Source organism: Camelus bactrianus, chromosome 6 (genome assembly GCF_048773025.1).
Source record: "Camelus bactrianus isolate YW-2024 breed Bactrian camel chromosome 6, ASM4877302v1, whole genome shotgun sequence".
In the NCBI taxonomy this organism is placed as follows: domain Eukaryota; kingdom Metazoa; phylum Chordata; class Mammalia; order Artiodactyla; family Camelidae; genus Camelus; species Camelus bactrianus.
The window spans coordinates 34563739-34591481 of NC_133544.1; the positions used below are offsets into that span (position 1 = coordinate 34563739).

The 27743-nt window shown below is 36.3% G+C and overlaps 2 protein-coding genes and 1 non-coding gene across 4 annotated transcripts in view; all 3 read right to left on the minus strand.

The window, feature by feature from the left end:
* Positions 1-2615, minus strand: part of SYT16 (synaptotagmin 16) — a 235865-nt gene extending 233250 nt beyond the window's left edge. Inside the window, exons 1-2 of the mRNA XM_010962240.3 lie at positions 2571-2615; positions 1727-1819 (exon numbers count right to left, since the gene is read on the minus strand). The gene's annotated coding sequence lies outside the window, so the exon portion shown is untranslated. The remainder of the gene's footprint in view (positions 1-1726; positions 1820-2570) is intronic.
* Positions 1-24422, minus strand: SNAPC1 (small nuclear RNA activating complex polypeptide 1). Of its 2 annotated transcripts, XR_006727346.2 has the most exons (11): positions 24212-24422; positions 21026-21185; positions 20678-20818; positions 19897-20001; positions 14669-14827; positions 13069-13137; positions 12310-12372; positions 9573-9723; positions 4947-5045; positions 2571-2724; positions 1-1819 (listed from the first exon to the last, which is right to left on the minus strand). XR_006727346.2 is itself a non-coding variant. In XM_010962239.3 (10 exons), the coding sequence occupies exons 1-10, from the start codon at positions 24337-24339 to the stop codon at positions 2660-2662; spliced, it is 1140 nt and encodes a 379-aa protein (XP_010960541.1). In that variant the 5' UTR covers positions 24340-24422; the 3' UTR covers positions 1834-2659. The 2 variants fall into 2 exon arrangements, 1 of the variants encoding a protein (XP_010960541.1); XM_010962239.3 differs by lacking the exon at positions 1-1819 and having other exon boundaries at positions 1834-2724.
* On the minus strand, positions 16192-16263 carry TRNAI-AAU (transfer RNA isoleucine (anticodon AAU)). Its single transcript has one exon. It is a non-coding gene; the product is annotated as a tRNA-Ile (tRNA).
* Positions 24423-27743: the final 3321 nt, after the last annotated feature.

The following is a 27743-nucleotide window of genomic DNA, read 5'->3' on the forward strand; positions in this document are numbered from 1 at the left end:
ACCAGCTCCATTTTCTTTATGGTTCCATTTATTTCATTCATTATGCTTGTTTTTTTAGATACCCCAGGTAAACCCGGTATCTAATATTAAAACTACTACAATGCCAACTGTCTATGTTGAATAATTCTTTCATATATTAAGATTTCTGAAAGGAAAATGGTATGATTTAAAAATGCAGCTTGTGTTTCCCCTTTCCCCCCCAAAATATTAATTTAGTAAATATTTAACATTAAAATCATGTATTTACGACTAGGTGCCATTACTTTATCATAACCAAGTTGACAACACAAATAGCTTACTTTAATAGGTAACTAATATTTGGACAGCACATTTTAAACCCACTTAAAACACCACTGAAAACCCACTGTTAAAACACAAATATTTTCTATCTTAACTCTGTTCAGTAAGCTTCAATTTCACTTTTAAAGCAAATCTATTAAGTGCTTCACACCTTATCTTCAAAATATACTCATGAAAAACTTGCTATCAGTTAAAGCACCATACTCTGTCAGATGTAACCTTACAGCAACTCACATCAGCTTAGTATACAGTTTTGTTACTTTTATCTGTCTTTCTACATTTTCTGCTGTTAAGATTCGGGCTGTGTTCAACTGACAATTACAAAGACTGATAACTGGTGTAATGGAGGGGCCCTTGCAAATATCATTAGTAGGAATGTAAATTGGCAGCCTTTTTGGGATTCAATTTGCAATAATTATCAAAGTTTATATATACACACTGTTTGACAAACAAATTCATGGGTAGAATAGATTTATGCAACAAGAATACCAACATTAAGTTAGCCAAGATAGACACACAAAGAGGTCAATGCAGCATTGTTGGAAATAGTGAAAAATGAGACAGACCTGTAGAGAAAAGAGGGAACAGAGCAGGCCTGCTGTTCTAAGAAGGTTTGCTTGCAAGGTGGCCCTCGGCTGGAGTCTGGGAACCTGGCCAGTCAGCAGTTCCCTACACTACTACTATGAAGCTTTCCATAGAGATCCACACCTGGGTATATGAAGCCATCACGGAACTGATACACTACAGAATCCAGAGCCGCCCACAATGAGGCTCCATGGGTTTCAAATAAATTTTCATACTGTTTAAGACATCTGGAAGTGAGGTTTTACAGCTTGCAGTCAAAAGTATCCCTCTGGATTTCTGTCTCGTTTGGCTTATATAAAATGTCTCTGAAATTATAGGCCACAGCCCTGTATTTGTACCCCAGATGCAGCTAACTTTGTGAATGTGGGCAAGTACTTACCATCCTCAGGTACAGTTTCTTCACTGTACAAGTGAAATGATACCTTTTATAAGTATTGTTGTGGAAAAAATACGATGTCAATTTGCTGTGTTACTTGTATACTGTTTGTAAACTAATGAGCAGACAAATCCTAGCAAATGACCTGGTATACAAGTAGCCAATAATAGAACCAGGCACCCAAGTGCTCCAATGGTAGAATACTTAAACCCCAGAAGCTTGCCCAATATCCACATCATGAAAACTGCCCCTTCTATTACCAGAAACATCTGAAGTCAGTCAAGGGAAATAATTCTGTTTCACAGCTAATGTGATAGCATATATTCTAATAAAGGAAAATTTTCTCTGGGCTAGCATTAGTACTTTGATTTTAAAAGATTACGGATATCACACATTTTCACTCACAGGACACTGGCGGAATTCCTGAATATACAACCCTGGGAAACAACACGGAGCATAACCAACCGTAAGACAAGCTGAGCCAAGTGCATGATGTGGAGACGGTCTGCTGCCGGGGCAGTTCTCACAGCACGGCTGAAGCAATCTCCATGTAAATGTCTAGAATGAGGAATTAATGGAGGCACATTCACGAAGCCATAGAATTTTTTTCTATGAGCACCAACTTTCTGTACCATAGACACATTTCGGAATTTATATTACCACTCTTAAAGGTCTTATTAGAAATAATCAGTATTTAAATGTTGTACTTAGTGTGTTGACTAATCATATTGTATGCATATATGGACACATATATACATATATCTATACATACACAAGCATACATATATACATACATACAGAAATGTGAGGCCAAAGGGAGCTTTAAAACAAGCACTAAAGAATACTTAACTGATTACAAAAGTAGAAACTGGGCTTCCTAACTTAACAACCACATAAGTTACTCACCATATAAGTTTCATATATTAAAAAATAAAGCAAATAAGGCAAAAACTTTATTGTATTTAACAATATATAAAGTAGTTAATATACACCATAAACAAATCCATTACCAAACTCTAGATACAAAATAATTAGCTATTTACATGTAATAAACAATACTTCAAGAAAAAAGATTTTAAATAGAATAGTTAATATTGCCATTAAAGAACTAAGACAAAAAGTTGTAGGAAACAGCAATAACCTGCAAATAAAGGATTATTTCTATTACACTCTAAATCCAAATTTTATCTTCATTTATGCATATTTCACAAAATAAAATGTTAGAATTAAATTTTAGAGTAAATTCTTATTTTATTTTTTGTACCTTTATTCTAGAACTAAAGTATTGCCATTTCAAAGAAATACCTACAGCTTCCCAGAAGAATTATTTTTAATACTTTCAGTCTTCCTGTTCAATACACAAAATATAAATCTTTTCTTCTACTGGAAAGCTCAAAATTAAGAACTCCACACCAGGCTCTTCTTTGTTTTGAGTTTTCTTCTCCTCTTGGATGCAGTCAACTCTAAAAACATAAATTAAGAAGTCTGTCAGGTCTAAAAAATAGTACTTAATTGGTAACACACATTTAAACTATATGGATTGGTATAACAGTAAGAACACCTGCATAGCCAAGATACAACAAGAAATCTTAAGTCTGACATACAACAATTTTTTTCCCTCAAAATGGTATTGCAGCCGTAAACTTACCAATGTAGATTTTGGTCATCCTAAATCCTACTTCATAATAAGATACACCAAGGTTGTTTCCTGTGGGTACGCCCTCCCTATAATTAGCATGGACCCAATGTGCCAGATCTGGAAGGTACCTGGGCCAGAGCTAAGAGAAAGTGACTAAGATTTCAATTGCTTCTCAATTAAAACTGACAATGTAACCAAAAACACTAGGACCACACATCTTTTTGGCTGCCATGACAAACACCATAACCAACACTCAAGTAAGTGTCTGTCTAAAAACAGCTGTGAACCCAAAAGTTACTGATCATTAAAAAATAAAGCAAATAACAGAAGATACCAAAACATGAAAATTATGGAAGATGTAAAAAAAAGTATTCCCCAGCAATGAAAATCGAAAGGAGAATGACAGGAAAAGTTAGAGAAAAGACAAAAAATACGAAGAATATATAAAAGTATTATATTGTAACATCTTTGTATGGTGATAGATAGTAACTAGACATATCATGGTGATCACTTTGTAATGTAGAGAAATATCACATCACTATGGTGTGTACCTGAAATTAACATAGTGATATAGGTCAATTACACTTCAAATAAGGGGAAAAAAATTTTTTTTTCAAGAGAATTAAATCCTCACCCTCCTCAGTGGGAAGTCAACAGATAATTCACAGAACTGAAATATGAAGTACCCATATATTAACATGTTACTTAGAAATACAGAGGTAATGACCAAAATACTTAGTAAAGAATTAAAAGTGGTTGTCTCTGGGAGTAAGAAATGGGAGTCAGAGTCAGAGGACTTGCTTCTTATAATAAGTATTATAAAACTGAATTGTAAAATTGTGTGCATATGTATTTATGATTTAATAAAAACCAAATTTTAAAAAATCACAAGCTGATAGATTTTGGAATAGGATTTGCCAGGCAGCCACAGGGTGTATATGTGTTTAACTGTTTATTTGCAAAAAAAAGCCACCGGACAAAACTAGGAAGCGACTGCTGTCTGAAACTCACCACAAGACTGTAAAGGACTGTTCTATGCCGACATAAGCCAATCACAGAAGCACTCAGATTTCTGAAGGAACAAATATTCTGCTTAATGGTCTTTGTCTTCTGCATGCTTCCATAGCACCCTGTTTCTCTTTACCATAAGGTACTGAGTTGTTCTTCTCCCACATTAAACTGTAAGGTCCTTTGGGGCACAGACTGATCTGATTCATTAAATGAGATTTACTTATGTCCACTAGGAGCCACTCACTGTGCTCAGATCTACAATCACTGTGATCAAAATAAAATGGTTCTTACATTCTTATACTATATATCTTTATATTCCTGTACCTAGCTAAGCACTTGAAACACAGCAGGCACTCAATAAATGTTTGCCGAATGAATATAGAGCCATAATGAAAAAAGACATTAGGCATATTCTTAATACACATTATATTCATTATCATTGATGGATTACCAACTATCAAGCCTAGCCTGCTAAATGTAACTTATGCTCTAAATTACTACAATTATTACTAGAGATCATACTTATTTGAACTATTGTTTAATAAATAGTATAAACAAATTATGAAAACCACAGCAACACTAAAAGGTGTAACTATTTTAATTCATGTTGTGCCACTGACCACTTCGTTACAAGCACCATTTCCTACGTGAAAATTTTACATTTACTAGAACATGACATAAAGTATCTTTAACAATAAAATCTTTTTAAAGTTATATCCAGAAATTCATATTTTGTGAGGTTTGCCCTTTATTAGGAGTACATTTCAGACACCCTCACGATTAGGAATATTCACCTATAATAATGGTATTTTTCCCTATCCATCACATCTCACCTGGACTGACTGCTGCCTCTCCACACCCATTCATTCACTGGATTATCATTTACTTTAAGTGTCATGATTAAGAGTACAATTACACTAAAATTCTCCAACATGCCAAAGATAAAAGCATCACAGGGACGCGCAGGGGACCATGTTACTCACAGGTTCTAAACCTTGACGCTCTACAAGTAGTTTGACAAAATTTCACCTGTACCTGTTTCGCTAAAACTTTCATTCTCCTCTTCCTCTTCTGTAATTACAGGCATACTCAGACTCAGAGATTTATCTTCCTTATGCACATTCTGCATGCCACCTGGAAACAGTTGAAAAGTGATTTTATATGAAAACAAAGAATGTTAATCATTGAGAAAAAACTACACAAATAATGATATTATTTCAATAACAAAGATTAGATACTTAAACTAAGAGCTAAAAAACTGTAATGGTAAATAGAAATATGCATATTAAAAAACATATCTTTATAAAAGTGTTAATACATTGTATCTATAAGAAAATGGAGGAAAAGGGAAATAAATTAGCCAAACATAGATTACTCATCTTTATTACACACAGCACAGGTAATATCTGCAGACATCAGGGAATAATCATGTGTGTTACTTCAACTTTATTAAGTAACCACAAATGTAATTCTAAATTTAATAGCCTTGTTTTTGAAGCAGACATACTTCTTTGTATCACCACAGATGCTCTACAAGATATATTTCCCTTAGTCATAATTTGCCAGGAATTTTCCATTTTCCAAAACATTGGAGTTTTTCTACAGTAACCTTCTGTTGCCTGAAGAAATATCCTAATCAAATTATCAAATATCAATGTCATTTCGGGTCTCCTTCAGCATGTAACTTCCCTGTCCCAACAGCAGCCCCCACACACTTCTCCCTCTGATGCTTTATTCTTCTCCACAACACTTTAACCACCTGATACCTTGTATATTAATTTGTCTGCGTACAGCCTGCCTCTTCCCACTACAATGTATGCTACACAAGGATAGATTCCAGTTTGTTTAAGTTGATGTATCCCCAGCATTTAGAAGCGTGTCTGGCATATAGCAGGTCCTCAACAAACAGTAAATGACCAAATATGGATTCAACTACTTTATAACACAGCATTTCACAGAGTATATATGTTAATAAGTACCTGCCAGCACAGGAGGCAAGAAATTAAATGAAAATGAGTTTAAGCTTTCTGCTCTGAACACATTATGCTGGGATCTTAATGGGGTGCAGATTTTAGGGAAGAAATAGATTGCTCTAAGATACAGCTGAGTAAACTGTTGCAATAAGCTTCCATGTTAAACACAGTTCAAACTTAATAAAATAATATCAATTTCTCATCAAGTTATTAAAATAGAATTTTACCTTTACTTGGAAGTCTTTAGTATTAACTACAATAATTTTTACATGATTTTTTAAGATGATAGATAATCTTTCAGGAAATCTATTTCCATATCGAATCATCACTTTTTTTGGCAGGTGGGGAGGTTTTGAAACTATAAAATTTTTCAGTTGTTCACAAAATTATAATCAGTACAATCTATCCAAAATTACTAATACTGTCTTCACAATCTTGTAGTCATGTCCATCCATATCAACTATTAATGATTTTTTTAAAATCCACATTTACAACCTAACTGAATCTATGCAACAATGTCAAGTGGAAGGATTTCTGAGTTAAAACCTGTCAGCCGTGAAACAAACCTTCATCTAATCACATAAGGATTAAATGCATCTTAGAGACCTATTTCTACACTAAATCAGTAAGTTCACAAAATGAAAGCAACATTCTCTAAAAGCTTTTAAAAACAAAATACAATGCTTTACCCGCCTATCATGCAGCCAGGACCAAGAAGTGAACACACAACACTGTAGTATGTTTATCTCAAAGTTCACATATAAATAAAAGCTCATGAACCTCAGTCATAGATATGTTCCTCAGGCCTTTATGCAGAACCTAATTACATTTATTTTACATAAAACTGGAATGAATGGCTGACCAGTTTCTTAAACCATTACAGTTAAAAAGCAGCAGCAAAAGGGGAAAAAAACTGCTACCAGCCTGCACACTGAGAACAGAAAAAAGACACCCACCACAACAAACGTGACAGAGAAACGTTAAGAACTGACAAGGGACTGCAGCACGAAGCCGTGAGTGTAACGATAAACTGCCCAACACACTTTGGATATTTCTTGATAGGATCCTTATATTTCAAAACCCAGTAAAGTAATATGCTCATGACAACCCTCAATCATAAAGGGAAAATTAAATTATGTGCAGGATCCACTGTTCTGGATAACAGCACATACATACACTTCAGTATTTTTCTAATTATAAAAATGATAAATGCACAGCAAAGAAAATAAGAAATGTATAAAGAAGAATTTAGTATGTTTTAGAAAGATATCAACCTGAATGAACTTTTAAAAAGGAGATTTTGACATCTAAATCATTAACCTCAGCTAGCCACAAAACTAGCTCCCAAGAGCGTGTCAAGGCAGACAGTTTTACTATGCTCAAAGCTGATCATGTGGGATGCAATTCTAAGTAACAGACCACTGCTCATCTCAACACACACGATCACTAGACATGCAGCCAGAATACAAGTATTCAACCGTATGTCTGACTGGGGCTCCAAATCCGTATTTCCAGTTACTTGAGAGCTAGCAAGTATGGCAGTTAAAGATTCAGTCTTGGATTCAGACAGACTGCCATTCAAGTCTCAGCTCTATTTACTAGTTAGGTGACCTTGGACATGTGAAAAAGTTTGGCAGATAATAAGTGTTCCACAAATAACAGCTGTTAATCATCGTCACCCTCATACATCATCATTACTATTACTGATGTTGTGTTCTAGGAATGGTGAACAGCTATAGCTTAAGCTTAAATAATACAAACATAGGTAAACCCAATCAATATACTTGAGCACCTATTTATGTTCTAGACAGCTATTACAGGAATTGAGCCTGGAAAGGCACATTGCAGCAAATTCTCCCCCAAATGAAATCTTCATCCTGTGATCCTAATTCTGTTAAAGTTACCAGCATTCCCCTAGCTGCTGAGGCATTAAGCTTCCTTTCTCATCCCTCTCAATCAGCCTCTATATTTGGTCACCCGGAGATACCGACTGGCTCTCCTCTCTTAGTCTGCTTGTCTAATTCCTACAAGCAGTAGGTGCTCAAGCACCTGGCCAGATCCTCATTACTCCCCAACAGCCTTGTGCTCAGTGTTCCTATGTTCAGTCTGTTCCACCTACCTACCATACTACTCCCAGACTGATGTTCTTCAAAGAAAGCTGGTCATACCACTTTCTTGCTCAGAAGTCTGCCTACTAAATCAAGTCCAAACTTCTTGGTTCCACATTTAAAGCCTGTTCACAGTACGATGCTCAACATATTTTTCTCCATGAACCGTAACTCTTCAGCACATCCTTTACACTCCAGGCAGAGTGGACTGCTCACACGCTGCTGTAAACTTCTGCATACAAATTTCTGTGTGACAAGTTTTCATTTCTCTTGGGTAAATACCAAGAGGTAGGACTGCTGTTTCATAGTAAGTATATGTTTAACTTTATTAGAACTGCCACACAGTTTTCTAGAATGACTATACCATTCTGGCTTCCCACCAGAAGTGAATGAAGGTTCCAACTGGTCCTAAAATATTTACTATCTGGCCCTTTACAGAAAGTTTGCTGACTCCCTAAATCTAGAGGACTTTTTTTCTAGTCAAGAATGGATGCTGGATTTTTATCATATGTCTTCTTGGGTAATTATTAAAATGAGTTCCCATTTTTCCCTTTAACATATTTATATGGTAAATTATATTGACAGATTCCTAAGTGCACCATCCCTGCATCCTAGAATGACTGCAGTCAGTCTAGCTGTTCTGTCTCTGAGATTCTTTTGATACATGTAATACTTATCAGTGAGGTTGGTCTAACAAGTGCTCTTCACATCTGCTAGCTTTGTAAAGAGAACTAAAAAAAAATTCTCCTTTTGAAGTTATTTCCTGATTATCCTTAACAAATGTGGTATCTCCAACTCTGAATTCTCAGTGCACTACAAGCATTATGTTATGGAACTGAATCATATCTGGGCTATGATTAAAGGTATTTAACTTTAATTCTCCCCTACTGCCTCAACATAGGGGAAAAAAAAAAAAACATGTTAAAAGGTTATAATATACCTTCATATACTGCTGCAGTAGCTGGAGTGGGTTCTTCTATGAGGCACTAAGTATCCACTGTTTCTAGTGCTCCTTTTTCTCCCTGAGCCTGCTAATCAGATTCCAACTTCATATAAGGTGAATATACATTATGTGTGCAATGTTTAAAAATTAAACTATTGACATATATAGTTACTTCTTTAAAAACCAAATACCAAAGATAATTTTATAAACTATTTCAAAAGAAAAGTAGGTACAGCTTAATTAGTGCAGCTAATAGAAAATATGGTTTATACAATGTATTTATTACTTATTATACCTTATTCTACACATAAGTTTGATTCACACAAAAAAATACCAATAAAGTATGCTCTGGATAATTCTAGACTGATTCTATAATTATCTATATCACTTTTGGCAAGTTATTTAATCTTTATGGGCCTAAATTTCATCACCTATGAAATGACAAATCTGATGACTCCTAGGGTCCCTTGCAGCAATAAGATTCCAAGAATCTAAGATAACTTATTTATTTTAATATTAAATCCCACAAGGTTCTCAAACAAATATCTAATTCTTTTTAATAAAGAAAACATGGTGAGGAGAGGTTGCAAACACCCATTTTCCCTTTCTAAGTCTCAAAAAGACTTTAAAAAGTTACCTCTGTTTCTGGAAGATGTCTTCCTTCCTGCCGATTTCAGTGTTTCTCTGTTTCTTTTTTTCCTAGTTGCTTTGATTTGTCCTTGACCAGATGCAGAATCAGAGTCAGAAGAGTCAATTTTGACCTGACGATGCCTTCTTGACTTGGATGCCTAAAGAGTCAGAAATCCCATTAACCACAGTGAATCACAAGATGAATCCAATGATGATTTAGAGAAAGACAAAATACACAATCAAAGATGAGGAAAGAGTTACAGAAATACTTGTCATAAAGTACTCTACCATTACACTGGCTTGCTTAATACCTGTCACATGTCTATACTCCTATCTTTACAACAGGGAGAGTTCCCTGCAGTGGTCATCATCATCTACTCAAACTGAGTATAAAATAAACTTGTTGGGTTAAAATGTTATAGTTACATACTGAGACATCAAGGTGTAAAGGACAAGTCTGTTTGTTTTTTTTAAACAACCTAATAACCTATTCCCCTTTTCTTCTAATAACATTTTATTTCCTTAGTTAGCACCATGTATTTCAAGTGGAACTACTTTATGCCTGGCTCCATGAATGGCTAAAAAGCCCCGATCCAGTCAAAATTAGCTTCACATCCCCATGGCCACAGTGATTCGTTCAGGGGTGGGTATGTGATCTGTGTCACAGCTGACCTAACTCAATTTTAAAATTCTGTTTAAGTTTTAGGAAAGAAAATTCTCCCTTTCCACCGAACCTAAAGCTGGGAACATGCAAGGCTGGAGCTGTCACAAACAGCCCACAAAGACAGAGAGAGCAACATAAAAGGTGAGGCACGGAGGGACAGTCCAAGGACTTTCTGTTACACCATCAGTGAATTCCCTTATTTTAGCTTAAGCAGAGTCCTGACTAACACAGGAGTTCTCAATTAATGTCATACATGTGATACAGGTATTAACAATGGTTTAAAAGCTGCCATGCACTTATGTTAATTGTACCTCAATAATCAGAAAACCACAACTATGCAATGACATACTCTAATAAAAATTTATAGGGGTTATAATCTGTTTAATAATTTCTTCTAAAGTATTTCATAATGTCTTAAGAAATATATTAAGCAACAATTAGCCTATATGATATGGAAATAGTTCTGGTTTAAAAGAATTGGGGATAATTACCTTATTGTCCCTGGTGCTTTCATTCAACAATACTTTGCACTCAATTTACTGTGGCACAGCAAATACATAACACTTAACTAATCTAGAGTCACTTTTAATTTTTTCATTTATTCCTTTTTATTTCTACAACCAGAAAATGACAGTAATTTCCCACTGCATAAAGACATTCTTAGATTCATGAAAAAAATCCAGAAAAAAAAAATATGGATTAAGCACATAAGTTTATCAGTGCTCCTTCCTGAAACCCGACTAAAATGAAGGTAAAGGAATAACAATGAGTAAACTAACAAAACATAAATAATAGGATACAATGCAGCTGTAAACAGAAAAGCCCAAAATTTTGGAAGTGGGAGAGTAAGAGCTGACTTAGAATGAAGAAAGCTGAAACCTAACTGCCTGTATTGAGGAAGCTACTGTAAGGCAAGCTGACCCAGGTGGGTCAGAACTGGCGTCATCAGAATTGGGACTGAAAAATGAGTGGATATGCGAAAACCCTGCATAAGGAACAGTATCCCATTCCCCAGCCTCAAAGCTGAACTGACCTCTTCCTGCAGGAAACAGGAGGTGTGCTCTCCAGCAGGGCTAAACGAGAGAAACAGAAGGCTTGGGGAAACTGGTACAGCTACGGAAGGGCAGAAAGCCTCCCACTGGACATCGGGAGGCTGAGTGAAACCTCCATAAGGAACGAGCCTGTTGGCAGATTCTCTGCAGGCTCCCCAAACGCTGGCTTATTTACCACTTTCCTCCCCAAGACGAAGAAATGGAAGCCTGCCTGCTCCCTGGTAAAAATGACTAGATCCAAGAAAAACACTGAGGCTAAAAAACTCTCTCTCCACATGACCACTCTTAAATATGACCTGAGACTCTCCAAAACTTTGAAAAAAGCCAACTGAGTGAAAGACAGAGGACAGAGTAAACAAAACCAGGTACTCTAGGGGAAAAGGAGGAAACTTCAAAAAAAAACTGTAGTTAACATCCTCAAACAGATAAACCTATTGCAACCAGAAAAAAAAAAATTATAATAATAAAGAATACATTTTTTTAAGTAAGAAAAGATTCACAGAACAACAAAGAAATCTTAGTAATGAAAAAAAATGTCAGGAGAAATAATAGAAAGAACAAAAATGCAGCAAAGCATACTACCAAAGAAACAATACAAAAAATTCCTCAGAACTGAAGGCTATCAGATCCAAAGTATGACCAGCATGAGAGCTAAGGACACTGATGAAAAAAAGGTATACCAAGGTACACTGTCATGAAATTCCAGAACTCCAGGGATAAAGAGAAAATTCTAAAACCTTCCACGATCAGCAATACCAGAGGCCAGAAGACAATAAAGAACAATGACTTCAAAATTCCTGATAAACACTGAAATAACTAAAAGAAAACAAGTTGAAGAGGGCCACCTCTTAAGATGAGGAGGACGGGGGCAGGACGTGGCACCGCAGTAACGTGTTGGAACATATGAGCCACTGAGTATTACTAGATTTTTAAAACTATGTACAGGTATTACTTTGATGAAAAAATTAAAATGTAAATAAAAAAGCATCAAGTACATTTCTAAATTATTTATTAAATAAATAACTTACCTGAGCAACAACTGAAAAGGCCTTTGATTTTATTTTCGCTAATGATTCTGCCCTTTCACATCTCTGCAAGCAAAAATAAACAGGAAGGGGAAAAGGTCAAAACACATAAACATTAAGTGAAATTATGAATTCCCAACCATTTTTTTATTAGAAATCAGGTGTGAGACAGAAGGCAGGGAAAAAGAAACTAACATTTATTGGACACACTCCAACAGGTGCCAGGGTAACACACCCACGGCTCCCAACTGTTCTCACTCAGGATTTAAGGGGGATAAATGAACGAGAGGCTTGGAGATCAGGCCATTCCCTCCTCATTTGCCTGTGCCCAAAGATGCCTCCTTGCCTCATCCGCTAAGACGGATGAAAACTATGGAGGCAGAAACCAGTACAGTAAACAGAAGCTTGAGCTCCACCCCGGCTGAAAGGCTGACAGGAAGTTAGAAAAGACACAGTAGTACCAAAGCCTCACTCTGCTCCCATAAGGGCTGAGGGCACCTTCCAGAGTCATCCTTCCCCTTTCCCGCGGAAAACTGTTAATATCCTCACTCCCAGTCTCCACCTGATGTGGTCTTTCACAGGTTTCCAGTGAAGGACAGACTAGCTCTTCATAGAACCTGTTACAGAATCTTCTGAGATATGTATTATAATACGGACCACAGCGCATTATGTTTAGTATACAGAATCACAGCCACACGTGAAATGAAAAGAAGCTAACCAAACTAATGCCCCACAAGCAATCATATACGGAATTTTTCTGACCTCTGATCCTTGTGAATTTCCTTCACTCTTTTCTTCTCCATCTTTAACTTTAGATTTCAAGGATAGATTCTGTAAGATCAAAAAAGTTATATATTCATATTTACAATTCAAATTAACAAAAAATTAACTGAAAATCAATTTCAGAACAATGAAAATCATTTACTTTTAATTACTGAAAACCTAAAAGAATATTTCACAGAATTGCAGCATGGTTTACCACCTAACATGAAGATCATGGTAAGGTTTCAGAATAGTTATAAAACTTACCAAAAAAAAGCCTAAATCCTCCAAACTAATAAAGAATAACATGCACTTTATGTGATAGTAAGAAAACTAGTTTATTCTTCCTCCCTTCAGGTTTTCAAAGGCCTTTGTAACGCTCATTAAAGAGAGTTATTAAAAGAGAGTTTTCTAATAGATGTTTACATTAAATGCCTAGGTCATCTGTGTAACGCATTTGCAGCACTTAAGAGTATTCAAACATTCTAAAATGTACTCTCATTAAAATAAATGTGCAAAGAGGAAGCAAACTATTTTCTTCTTCCCAAGGCTGTCATGTCCTCATCACTTTCCTTATTTATCTTTTCTAAAATTGAGTTTTGAGCTATCTCCCTTTATGTAAGCCAAAAAGTAGCAACACATCCTTCTGACAAATAATATATAACAATCCCTACTTAGCATTTGTGAAAACACAAACACATTATCAAACACATAATAGCAAATCAGAAATGATCTGTTTTTTCATTTTTTTTCCTAGAAGTACTTAGTAAAATTAAATGGAGTAGTAGTTTCAAAGGTAAATTTAGCAAGGCTGGCCTTTAGGTTTCCAGAGTAAAAAAGCTTCTCCAACTGAAAAGGGTAATATGGAATATGGGCAGCTCTACCATCAGTATTTGAACCAGAAAATTAAATTGAAGATTTGTGCTGATAAGATCTGTCAATGGATAAACCAAGCCAGGTAGAAATCATGGTAAGCAGGGAAGCATGTGCCCTGTCACAATGGAAGAAGCTACCACTCAGGTCTAGCTGTCTGCTGCTGTGCAGCAAAGTAGGACCAGTGTTACCAAACCTCTCATTTAAAAAAGAAGTTCTAAAGGATGTCTGGAATTTTAAGTTAAAATCACAAATATTTAAATGTTGGTAATCAATTCAATTTTTAAAATGTTAGGAACAATACTATGCCAAAAAAAAAAGCGTGTGCAGGATTTGACCCAAAGACTGCTAGTGTGCAACCTCTGGAAATGATAAATTATAAAGACTGTAATAAATCCATGGTATACCAAGATTACTTACTTATTCTTCTATAATTATGTAAACTATATATAAATGGACATTATTTATGTTATATAATTATTATTAATTTTAGTTGTTTATATATTATATAATTCTATATAAAATCCATTTGTAAGGTTAAATAACATCACACAGCTACTAACTGCCAAAGCTGGAACTAGAAAAGTAAAGCCCCGTCCGCATCTTAGCTTCACAGGGAGTAGCCAGTAAACAAGGCTGCCAGGCTGCCTCTCAGCATCATCACCCACATCAGGCAGTCAGGAATAATGCAAACCCAAAGTGAGACAGTAAAGAAGCAGTTACAAACCTTTCTGTCTTTGTGCCACTGCTGATGCTCCAAAACTATGTTCTTGATATTGTCAAAAAAATCATCCTTTATCAAGCTGAGGGCTTTGTCTGGATTGGACTTATCAACTGAAATTACATGTTTCATTCTCTGATAATGGTCATGAACATTCAGCATTTCCTGAAGGTGAAAAGATGAGTCTTTTAATTCAATTTTTGAGGAGAAACTTAAACACAAAACCAAAACAAAATAAGATCATCTTCCAAAGTGACAGAGTTGATAAGGAATAACATACTACAGTATATTGAAAATAATATAAAATCATGTAAAATACTACTACTTTATTAACGAAGAGGCCGCTTTCCAGACGTATGAAATCATCAAATTCAACTCAACAAACATTAGTGAATATACAATGTACGGAGAGACGTGGGGAAAGACTAGTTAACATAAGACTGAATTCCTAAATATGACAAAAACTATTTGTAGTATAGTATACCTTTAAATATTACTACTGATAACTAAGATCACATTTTTATTTCATGCTGTCACAGCAGGATATTTACATAGTTCTTTACGATCAGCTGGAAATTCCTATTTAATAAAGTTCATGCAATCCGCCACAGAGATGTGCTGACTTTCACAAATCTCAAAGCTCTTGTGCCTGTCCCTGTAAGCTTCCTCATTACTTCAGAGCTAAGATTCAGGATTATATGAAATACAGTGATTTATGACACCATTTGAGGCATCAATTACTAATTAGACCTTCCTCCCCCAAAACCTCCAGCCAAATGGGCAGGTCTATGGGGTAAAGAAAAAGACAGCATACAGTAGGCAGACACAAGAAATCACATAAAACCAGCTCTGGGACTGGCTCAAGACCAGCTGAGAACTATGGACACTCCATCACAGAAGATCACTGCAATCTCTGCGTCATCTCCAAGACAAGTTACTTAATGTGTCTCTACATTTTGATGGACTTGATCAACATCTTTCCAAGGAACCCGGAACTGCTCAGGAGTGGTGTGTGCTCACATGTGCAGGATTTTCAGTGAGGAACAGTGTCCAGACATGGGGAGCCCCTACCTTTTTATACAGTACACTGTGCTGGATTCCTGTTATTTTACCTGCACTACAGTACAGAGCAAAGACCACTAGCTGGACCTGATTTTGAGCTTGAGTTGTGTCACTTGTTAGATTGTGACCTTGAGCAAATCCCTCAGTCTAGAATCACAATCCACAACTGTACAAAATGAAGTAAAGACACCTAATCTACTATAAAAGTATTAAGTGAGGTTTTACACATCAAAGTATTCTGTATAATGTAAGACATGAGACAAAAGTCAAAGGATTAAGAAAGAAAAGATAATGTATGGACTTTCATCTTTATATATATGGACATTCAAATCCAGGATCTGTACCTTTATGCAAATGACTTAACTTCTCTGAGCCTCAGTTTCCTTGTTTTTATTTATTTATTTAATTCTCTTTGTTTTTTGTAGTTTCTTTTGGTGGGTGGGGTAGTTTTTTTAATTATTAATTAATGAAGGTACTGGGAACTGAACCTAGAACCTTGTGCATATTAAGCACACACTCTACCACTGAGCTACACCCTCCCCCACCTTGTTTTTAAAATTGGGAAAATACCACCTTCTCTGAAGGGTTACTATGATGATTAGTGAGATAACATACAAAAAACATCGAGCATAGTTCCTGGCACTGTCCTGGCAATATAGTGGTGAAGACATTTATTATAATAATATTGGCATACTCAGCTATAAAGAACAGGGCAAATGGGCCTGCTGCATATTCTACATTAAATCATGATACTAATTCAGACTCTCCTTCTGTCAGGTCAAATGGGGCTCGGTTAGTCTCTGCCAGGGTAGAAATAAATTATATTATGGCTAATGGTGAATACTCAACATGTAATGCCATTATTATAACTGTATAAATGAAGAAACAGATTCAAAAATGAAATGGTTTGCCGAAGGTCATATTTAAGTAGGAGAGTTAGATTTGGAAATCAGATGCCTTTAAAAAATGGTAATTACGTATGGTGATGGATGTTAACAAGATTTACTGTGGTGATCATTTGGCAATATATACAAATATTGAATCATGATGTTGTATACCTGAAACTAAAATACTGTATGTCAATTATACTTCAATTAAAAAAAAAGAAATCAGATATTTTGATTCAATATTCTATTCCCTTGTTTTATTAGGCCCCCTTAACCACAAAAGAGAACTAATGAGTGGCAGAATCATGACCAGAATTCAAGTATGCTGACATCAAGATTTAATACATTTGCAGGAAGTAGAAGGAAAATAGCCAAGTATAGAATTTAAGGATTACCAATGAAAATCAGTCACAGGCTATATATGAGGATAGGAGAAATAGAGCCAACACAGGTATTGAAGGAAAAGGCTCTCAAAGCAGATCTGCGGCAAGCCAAAGATGTGAGATAAAGTCGGGATGCCTTCACACAGACTGCGCCATTTCTAGAAGCTTCCATGAATAGGTATTCCATAGCCTGTCCCTTCTGACCCTCCTCTGCAATCACCCTAAAAGAATATGGCTTTGTGCATCACCCCAGCTCTGTTCTCTAAAATCTCCCGTATCTGCTTGCTGACATATACAATTTATTTAACAGAAGAACCTTTAATTCAACACACTGGAGCAAGAGAGCTTAAAATGAAAGAGCATGTTTAACAAGGTATGTTGAAAAAAAATTAACATTCTACCACCAAATTAGTCAACAATCAAAAATTACAACCAACTGGGTTCAAATCATCTTTTTTTCACGAGGAGAATATTGATAAGAACAATGTCTGGCTATTCTAACACATTCTCTGCTTCTCTCTTTATAGTTCACATCCGTATTTCTTGGCAAACCCTTCCTGGTATCCCAAAATCTTTCGTTCTCTACGATAGCTATTCCAAATGTTCTCAATTCTTGGTTCCCACAGGAGGCCCTCTCTTAAAGTTCAGGCTGTTGGGTCTGATGCCTTCTGCTTCTTCACAACCAATAATATGAATCTATTTTCCCCTCCTTCCCTCAGGTTTCAAAGGAAGAAGTGTGCCTTCTGCTCAAGGCTAATCTCTCCGCCAGGCTCCTGTCACAGCCCCACCACCTCCTCCACAGCAGGGACCATGCTGCTTCTCTTCGACACAAACTCCCCTTCTAACTGGCTCCTGACTCCAAACCTACATATACACTTTAAGTCTCCCTCTCCAGTCTCCAGTACTTCTAAATGATTCCCCTCTGCCAAAAATACCAAATACAAATTCCTTCTACTATACAAAGCTCTTTTCTCACATTTTTCTACATGTAATCTCACACCTCTGTCTCACTCAGCTGCTAGAGGGCAAAGATCCTATTTCTTGTTATACCTCACTAGGTGTGTGCAATTGATGTATTTCTCACTCCATCCCAGCTCAGACAAGACCTTTCCTGTCCAAAAAACAGGCACTGCAGCCATACAGAACCTTGGCTCCCTCACTTCCTAACTTCACTTCTTTGTGCCTCTGTTTTTCTCAACTTTAAATCAGGGATAAAAACACCTACGTTAAGAAAAATTAACAAAAAATTAGAAATTGTTTAAAATAACTTTTGTTAAGAAGAATAAAATAATCTAAAACAATCTTGTACAGCTCCTGCAAAATACTACGTCTTTAGATATTTAGTAAACAATTTCCTTCTAATTCAGTACTTCTTAACATTCTGGGAGACACAAGCACCTTTGAGAATCTGAAGGTGGTTAGGGTACCGCACCCTAACCAAGCGTCCACACATACCGTAATTTTCATACAATTTAGGGGGGACAGGGATACAGGGACCATCTCAAGGCCACCCATGGGCCCAGATTAACAATTCTTAGATAAACAACAAGGACCTATTGTATAGCACAGGGAACTATATTCAATATCTTGTAATAACTTATAAGGAAAAGAATCTGAAAAAGAATATATATGTATATAACTGAATCACTTTACTGTACACCTGAAACTAACACAACACTGTAAATCAATTCTACTTCAATTTAAATATTTAATTAATTTTTTAAAATTCTTGCTCAAAAATAAGGCCAGTATACAGAGCAGACCCAGAGTGCTTACAAAAATCAATCTGCTACCTGAGTTAAAAAGTCACAGATGCAACGTGACAGCTGAAGCTATTAGAACATGGCAGCATCTAGAGCAGAGAAACATTTGAGCAAAGATCTGACCTCTCTTTCAATCCTGATAAAGAGAAAGACTGAATGGGGTTGGGGGAAAAGATAGTAACATTTATTGAGTCTACTCTGTGCCATATGCCACACTCAGCACTCTGCAGACGTAATTCAGTCTCAATTCTTACAAATGGATGAAATAAGGGTTGTAATCCTAATATTAGCGAGGAGGAAACCAAGGACCCCCACCTGCTCACACTCGCTCAAGCACACTCATGATGTATATATATGAATCCATTCTTTTAAAAAGGGAATGTATCACTGTAGCCCTTTAGTGGGGTTTTGTTTTAACCTCAGGGCAACTTTTCTACTCAGGTAAAACTCTGTATCACTACTTATCCATACAAAAGGAGATTTTTCTCAATACTGCACAACTCAAATAAAATAGCAAAATATATTAGTGGAAAAGCTTTTTTAAGATGATACCTCTTATCTTTAATTCTTGGTTTCAAATTTTTGTTTTATCAGAATAGCCTCACTGTTTCAATGGTGGGTTTTTACGTAAGTGTTATAAAAAGGAACTTAGGAAACAAACACATATTGTTAAAAAAATAATAATAAAAATAAAGTCACTTTAAATTCTTGTTTTATGACCTATCTAAAGTCAAATACAAATGGCGGGGGAGGTAGGTATAGCTCAGTGGTAAAGCACATGTTTAGCATGCATGAGGTCCTGGGTTCAACCCCCAATACCTCCAGTAACAAATAAAGAAATAAACCTAACTAGCTACACCCAACCAAAAAAAAAAAAATGGTGGTTTCAGTATTTGAATCTAAAGGTCCCTTAGTCCAAGTCCAATCTTCTACATCTTTTTGTTTCTCATTGTGTTTCAAGATTTACTCTATAAATTTTGATATATTTAGGGTGCAGTATTCCTGACACCTAGCATTCTATGATTGGTTAAAAGCATTAGAAAAATGTTCAATATCCAGTAGATAAAGATACAACCTCAATATATAGGTAAGAATAAAATGATTTTTTTTTAATTTCAAAAACATAAAAGCAAACTTACCTCTAATACATCAGAAGTGATAAGTTTCATTACACGATCATTTGGGTCTTTAAATTCTTCTGTAACTTCAGCTCGTTGAATTTTTTTCTTCATTCTGTATGACAGCTAAATAATAAGAGGGTCTTTTAAAGGATTATTTTAAGTACTGAAATAAGTAAGCCAGCAGTAAAAACTGTCTATCTGTAAACATGGATGAATAAAAAGCAGCTCTGAGTACATGTTTATTAAATAATCCATTTTCCAAAGACTATTAGACTTTTGAAATAACCCTTAAGATGCCAGGCCATATGCTTACAAATTCAAAGGAGATTCAGAGAAGTTACATGACTTGCCAGCTGATGGCAGAACCATAAATAGAACCTTGCAGTTCAAGTGTTCTTTCAATCTAATGTCTGAAACTATCTCAAGACTGAAGAAATATGTATTTTATCAGTGGAAGTTTCAACTTTTAAACCAACATTAAAATCCCTCAGTCCTCTTTCGGTAGCCTCTCTGATGTTTGAACAAAGGAGTAAGCAGATGCAGATACCCAATCTAATTTCCTCTCCTAATGATCTGCTTAAGATAGCATCCAGAAACACCGCATTTATAAGCAGGGACTGAATTTTTGTTTGCAAAAAAGAAAAAAAAAGTAATCAGAATGCATTTTCTCTTAATTGAAGACTTTCTACAAGTATTGGAAACTACGTAATATTCTTTCCACTTTCCGAAGGCTGAAGTACTTTATAGACAATGAAGCATAATTTCTCATTTTGAAACCAATCTATTTTGAATAACATACCAATTTAGGCATTGCTGTAAAGTGAAATGCTCTGTCTAGTCGTAGCTTCCTAAAAATATAAGCTGCATCAAAATGTTGTGCGTTTATCAAATCTTGCTGAAATTTTAAAACTTCATCCCAATCCTTCAGGGCAACTCTGATCTGCCAACAAGAGGAATAAAAAAAGTTGTTAGTAAATGTAAATCTTTTTTCACAAAGATTTTTATTATAATTTTGATTATAATAAAATTATATAATTATATAATTATAATTTTGAAACACTGGCATTTCTATTTAAGTCAATTTGCTCTGAAAATATTGTACCTGTTTCATATCTCTGCTGGAAGAAAACAACTCACCAAGTATTACCTTTTGTTTTGGTTGACACAGTTGGGTGTTATATAATCCATACAGCAGATACAAAGCACCAACTCTGATCTGGAAGGTGTACGGAGGTAAAAAATATCGCCAAGCCAAAGCTAAAGCTTCTTTTGTAAATGTGTTCTTTTCTAAATTTCTCATTCTACCACTAGAAAACAAAGAGAAAATATATTATGACTCTAAAAAAATAATGCACAAAAACTAGAAGAGGTATATATATACTTGCTTAAATAGCACCTGCTAGAAACTGGATGGGCATCCCACACCTGATCCTTTCATGATTAAAGCACAAAGACCTATTTTTCTGCTGTGCTGCTTACCCCCAGGCACAGGGATCCACTAGATAAATATGATGCGTCTTCCTAAATCATTAACTTTAGTACTGAATTGAGGAGCAAAAGGGGAGCAAAAGGAGTGGGGTTACAAATTATTACCGGTTAAGAATTTTAAATATTTAATATATTAAAATAACTATGGTTATGTTACAAATAAAATACAAAAGTATGTGCATTTTGACAACACAGAGTGACCCAGAAGGTATTATGCTAAGTGAAATAAGTTAGACAGAGAAGGACAAATTCTGTATGGTCTCACTTATGTGTGGAATCTAAAAACCAAAATAAACGAATAAACAAAACAGAAACAGACATGAATACAGAGAGTAAACTGGTGGATGCCAAGGGGAGGAGAAGTGGAGGGGTGGGCAAAATAGATAAAGGGGATTAAGAGATACAAACTTCCGGTTATAAAATAAGTAAGTCACAGGGATGGAATACGCAGCATAAGGAATAAACTCAATAATACATTAATTTTGTAAGGTGACAGATGGTTACTGGACTTGCAGTCAATCATTTCATCATGTATTTGATCACTACGTTGTATATCTGAAACTAACATAATACTGTAAGTCAACTGTACTTCAATTAAAAGAAAATATGTACGCATTTTAATACATAATGAAGATTTCCCCCAATGCCCTCAACGAGTCACAGTAATCCTAATTTGTCCTTGAGAGAGCAAGGTGAAAAAGTCAAGAGACCCACAGTACAATGTGACCCACCCTCCTCCTCCCAATTCTGCAGAGTAAAGGTCACCAAAGCAAAGAAGGAGCTGGCTAAGAAAGCAGACTCCATGACACTTCCAAAGCCTGGGCTCTTCAAATAATAAATATACTAAAGAATGCAAAATACATATTACAGTATTGGCAACTAAAGCAATTTCTAAAGAAAATCCACCACTCCTCAAATGGTCTCTACCTGTTTTCTCATTTTAGTTCCTTCCTCATTAGCTAAAAATTGGCAAACCCCAACATAATTTTTCTAAAGTACCACTTTTCCCAAGAAGGATACAGCTAAAGATCATGGGTTTTAGAAACTGTAAGAATATTCGTTTCAGTATCTGCTCTACCACCTACTAGTTGTGTGATCATGAAGAAATTCTTAACCTTCTTAAGCCTCAATTTCTTCATCTATAAAACAAGGATAATTACATCTGATCTCAGAGTTGCTCTAGGGATTAAATACAGTTATAAATGCATTACACTTAGTAGCCATTAAAAAAATTAGTTCCTCTCCTTTCATTCATTGTACAACAAATGGCTCCACATCCTCTATCCCCGGCAATGTACAAACTACACAGGTAATTATTTTATATCAACAAAGAGAAAAAAGAGAGTGTTTACATTTTATTCTGCAAAACATAGCGTTTTAATCACAGGGGCTTATGCATTCAGTCAATTATTCAGCCTTTTCAATATTGTATGTGTTATGCTAACAGATACCAGATTCCTCTAGTCACTCTCCTCAAAGATCAGTCTGGTGGAAGGAAAATTTTTAAAAATAATAATGAATATTTATTTATATATTTTAGAGTTCACTTAACATATACTAGCTCATTTAACCTTCAAAACTACAATATTAGGTATTATCATTGTCCTTATTTAACAGATACAAACTACTATATACAGAATAAACAACAAGGTTCTACTGTATAGCACAGGGAACTATACTCAATACCTTGTAATAACCTATAATGAAAAAGAATATATATGTGTAACTGAATCACCATGCTGTACACCAGAAATTAACACAACATTGTAAATCAACTACACTTCGAAAGAAAGAAAGGAAAGAAAGAAAGAAAGAAAGAAAGAAAGAAAGAAAGAAAGAAAGAAAGAAAGAAAGAAAGAAAGAAAGAAAGAAAAAGAGAGAGAGAAAGATAGATAAGGAAGCTCAGGCAAGTAACTCACTTAACTTTATCACAATTAGTGGACTCTGATTCAAATTCAGGCAGTTTGGCTCCATAATCTGTGCTCTTAACCACTACACTATACTGTTTTCTGAACTATACACTTACAATAAAATGTGGTTAAAGTGAAGAGATAGAATAAGCACAGAGTGCTACAGGAAAAAAAAAATAGAACACGAACACCTTACTTAGTCTAGAAGGGCAAAGAAAGGCTTCTCTGAGGAATTGTCTTTTGAGCTGAAACCTGAGTTAAGAATAAGGTAGCCAGGCAAAGGGACTTGGGGGAAAGCTCCAGGCTGAGGAAACGCCTGGAGAGGGCCACCGCGGATGCTGGAGTCAGAAAGCGAGAGCACAGAGTGGACTGGTAGATGATGCTGCAACGATGCGCAGAGGCCAATCACGGAGGGTCTTGCCAGCTAGGGGATTTGAGCTGTATCCCAAAGGCAATGGAAACCACTGGAGGGTGGGAAGCGGGGACGTGACATGATCAAGTATGCACTTTAGAAAGATAACTTTGGTAGTTGTAGGCAAATTAATCCACTCATGCAGGATTTTGTCTTGCCTATGCTTTTGTTTTGTTTTTAAACATGGAATTCTAAGAAAACAAGACTGTTGCGGGGGGCAAATGTTGGTGACCCAGGTCAGAGTGAGGCTGAGGAGACGGAGAGAAGAGTTTACAAGGACGGCCAGGTAGAGATACACATATTGAGGAGGAAGTCGCAAAAGCATAGAATCCAAGCCAACGAAACCGCCCCGGGAAAGCGAGGAGCCGAGCACAACTGAAAGCACAGGGGAGATGGAGGCGGTGTTCAGGGACGGCCACTCTTCTCAGCCCTCCCAGGTGCGGCGGAGCGGAGAGGGAGGAAGAAACCTGCTACGCCGCCTCTGAGCGGGGAGAGCGGCAGGTAGCGGACAAGAAACACCCACCAGAAGATGGTCCCGAACTTCATGCTCCGCCAGAGTTCGGTGAAGTCCTCAAAGCGCACGCTGTCCATCTCCTGGAAGCGGCTGAGCAGCGCCTCACAGTCGGTCCGTAAGCCTGCAGGAGTCCCCATATCTGCAAAGCACGCACACCAGCCGGCGCCGGTAGCCGAGAAAACCCGGCCCCGCCGCCCCGCCGCCCCGCCCCTACGACGTGACGCACACGCTCTCCGTGACGTATTATCCGGCCCCTTCAGCCCTGCCTCCAACCGGGTCTGCCCAAGATATCGCGATGTTTGCTGCGCGTGTATTGTCGCGTCTGTTATAGCGGTTCCCCTGTGTTAGAGAAGGCAGAGCGACATTTAACGACGCTGAGGAAGTTTACGTCTCAAATGGCCTGTGAGCCCAGGAAGGATTTTAGGTCTACGTTAGGCTAGCTTATGTAACCTGATATTACCCTTAACTATCAACTTTCCTTTGAAGTGATACAAAAATTTCAGAAGCCAATTTTTACAGCAGTAGCCTCAGCCCACCCCCACGTGGAAAGAGGATCTTAGAGGGTTTACTGAGTAGTGGACTGTACTCATTCTCTTACAGTCTATACCCGCATAATATGGTGCTTAATGTGTAGCCCTAGCAGTCTCTGCAACCACTCCTGAGCAGCTCTTGTCAACATCTCCCCACCACCACCGCAACCTAGCGCAATACTTAGCAGGAAGTACCCGATCTGCTTTACATAAACTTGATTATTTGAATTGGCCTTCTGTGCACATTCCACCCCCAAGCTTCTCTAATAGAAAAGCATTAGGCTTTCTGTCTATAGATGGAGGTTCAACTCACTTAACTTGTCTCATCATTTATCTTTTTTTAAATTTTATGTAATATCTTATGTACTACTTGTGTACAAACTTATGGAGAAGAAAACTTATATAACATGTCCGAATAAGAAGCATAGCAGTAAAATGAACACCTGTGCGTCTTCTACCTGTGTAAGAATCCAAAATGATCAACACCATCACATCAATATGCGAATTCCCCCTCAAACCTATTCCCCTACCTCTGCCATTACCTTGGTAACAGCTACCTTATTTTGTTTCTCATCCTCTTGTAAATGTTTTATCACGGGTGTATGGATCTCTAAGCAATACATTGTTTAGTTGTGGTTGGTTTTGAGTTTTATGAAAATGGTACTGCAATTTCTAACATACATTCTTAGAATTGCTTTTTAACTTTAATAATGTTTCTAAGATTCATTTATGTTATTTGTCATAGCTGTAACTTATTCATTTTTACTGCTAATATTCTATTGTGTGAAGATACAGTTTATCCTTTATTTCCCCCATGCGAATTTAGGTGGGTTCCAGATCTTGTTATTATAAACAATTTTTCTATGAAAACTTTTGTATCTGTCTCCTATTTGTGGGATTGCCAGGTAAAATACACAAGACCAAATTAAGTTTGAATTTCAGATCAACTAAAATAATTATTGTTTATCTTAAAAGCAATTTAACTGGGCATCCTTTATTTTTGTTTGTTTAATACGGGATTTCTACATATATGTTGCAGGAGTTTAGAGTATTTATACCTAAGAGTGGAATTGTTGCATGATAATGGGTGCAAATGTAAATTTTAACAAGGTAATGTCGAATTGTTTTCTAGAGTGGTTGAACTGATTAACACTTTACTATCAGTGTATGAGAGTTCCCAGTTCAGCCATATCATCTCAGAAACTTGGTATCTAACTTTGGTCTTAACATGCATTTTTCTGATTACTAATGTGGTTGTGCATCTTCTCAAATTTTAATTCTGTATTCATATTTCCTTTACTATGAAATTCCTGTTTATGTATTTTGCCCATTTTTCAATTGGGTTGTTTGGCTTTTTCTTATTGATTTGTAGCAAATAATGAATACTAAATTGATGTTTGTTATATGTATTACAAATAGCTTTTCCTAGTTTGAGACTTACTTTTATGTATTATCTTTATGGTGACTTTTGATGTACAAATTTTTTATTTCTAGTGTAGTGAACTTTTTAATCTTTTGGTCATAAGTATTTTATTTGAGCCCTTGACTTCTGCTGGTCTGCAAGCTTTATTTTTTACCTCTTCATCACACAAAAGTACAGAAATTACAGGGTTTGCAAACTTTTAATAGCAATTTGAAAAAGTAATTTTATGTCTGTTGAATCTAATAACTTTTTAAAAGGGACTTGTATTTGATATGAACTTTTAAATTTTAATTTTCTGGTAATTTATTTTTATTGTAGTTTACAAAATATTGGCCCACAATAGTTTGGGGAGAAATAGTCCATTACCACCAATAGTTTGAGAAGCACTGGTGTACAACATTTCAGTCCACATTCCATTGGCCAGAACTCAGTCACATGGCCCCATGGAGGCACAGAGAGATCTGGGAAATATAGTCCCTAACTGGGAAACCACTTGGAAGCAACAACTCCGATATATGGAAGAGGTGCACAAGCACAGTTGGACTGCCAACATCACTGTCACAATTTTATTCCAAAATCTTAAAGGATAGCCCTTTTAATCCACCATAATCTACCTAAAAATGATTTCTATGTATGGTATGAGTTGAGGATCCAATTTTACTTTTTTCCTTAACTATATGTATGTATGTGCATTTTCCAGCACCTGTGACTGAACTGTCTATTCTTTCCCAATAATTTAAAAAGTCACTTCTGTCATGTATCAAGTGTGCAGGGCTAACTGAAGCCAATACATAACTGAACAGCTTTGTACCTGTTAACAGCATACTAAAATATTTCCATTACTATTAGTCTATAGTTACTGCCCTGAGCCTCCTGACTACCCTCAGCCCTCCGATCTGGGCCACCCAGGCCCCTCCCCTAGAATCCCTTAACTTTCCCACAGACCAGAAATGAAATGGTTAAGCCTGGAACAGGAAGATGCCTGCTTCAGCCTGTTTCTGTGTTACTATTTACTTCCAAAGGTCAATTTAGATTTCACTACACAAATACCATACTCTAATTACTGCAGCTTTTAAAAAAAAAAAAAAGTCTTACCTAGGAAGGAAAGTCCTTTCATCCTACTCTTCTTCAGGACTGTCTTGATTATTCTAAGACTTTTGCTTCTCCATATAAATTTTAAATTCAAGTTGTCAAATTTCTCTAATAATTACCCTTGGGATTTTGATTAAATTGCACTGCATCCACATCAGTTTGTAAAGGAATAACATTTTTATCATGTTGAATGTCCCTATCCTATAAACATTCAAGTAATCCTTAGCATCATCAAATGAAGTTTCATAATGTTTCCTGTGTATGGATCAATTTCCTGAAGCTATGCACACAGCCACCCTGGGATGATAGTGGTTTTAGCAGGGCTCTCTGTGAGTGTCTCTTTCGCTGATTTCTCTGTTAAGCTGTCTGCCTTTTTTGGTATCACACCCAGCTATTAGGCTTCACTATTGCTAGCTGATTGCTCTATAGCTTTTGACAATATTCTGGGGTATGAATTGCTCCATAGTCTAATCCAATTACATTTAGGTTCCTTTGC

What these genes read in the sequence shown, in the direction of transcription:
- SNAPC1 (XM_010962239.3), bottom strand. Translation starts at nt 24,339, where the DNA reads ATGGGGACTCCTGCAGGCTTACGGACCGACTGTGAGGCGCTGCTCAGC. An exon ending in AAGTTCGGGACCATCTTCTG is followed by an intron (nt 21,186 to 24,211) that starts GTGGGTGTTTCT and finishes TTTGTTTTCTAG; the next exon opens with TGGTAGAATGAGAAATTTAG. An exon ending in TGAAAGTTTTAGCGAAACAG is followed by an intron (nt 2,725 to 4,946) that starts GTACAGGTGAAA and finishes TTATGTTTTTAG; the next exon opens with AGTTGACTGCATCCAAGAGG.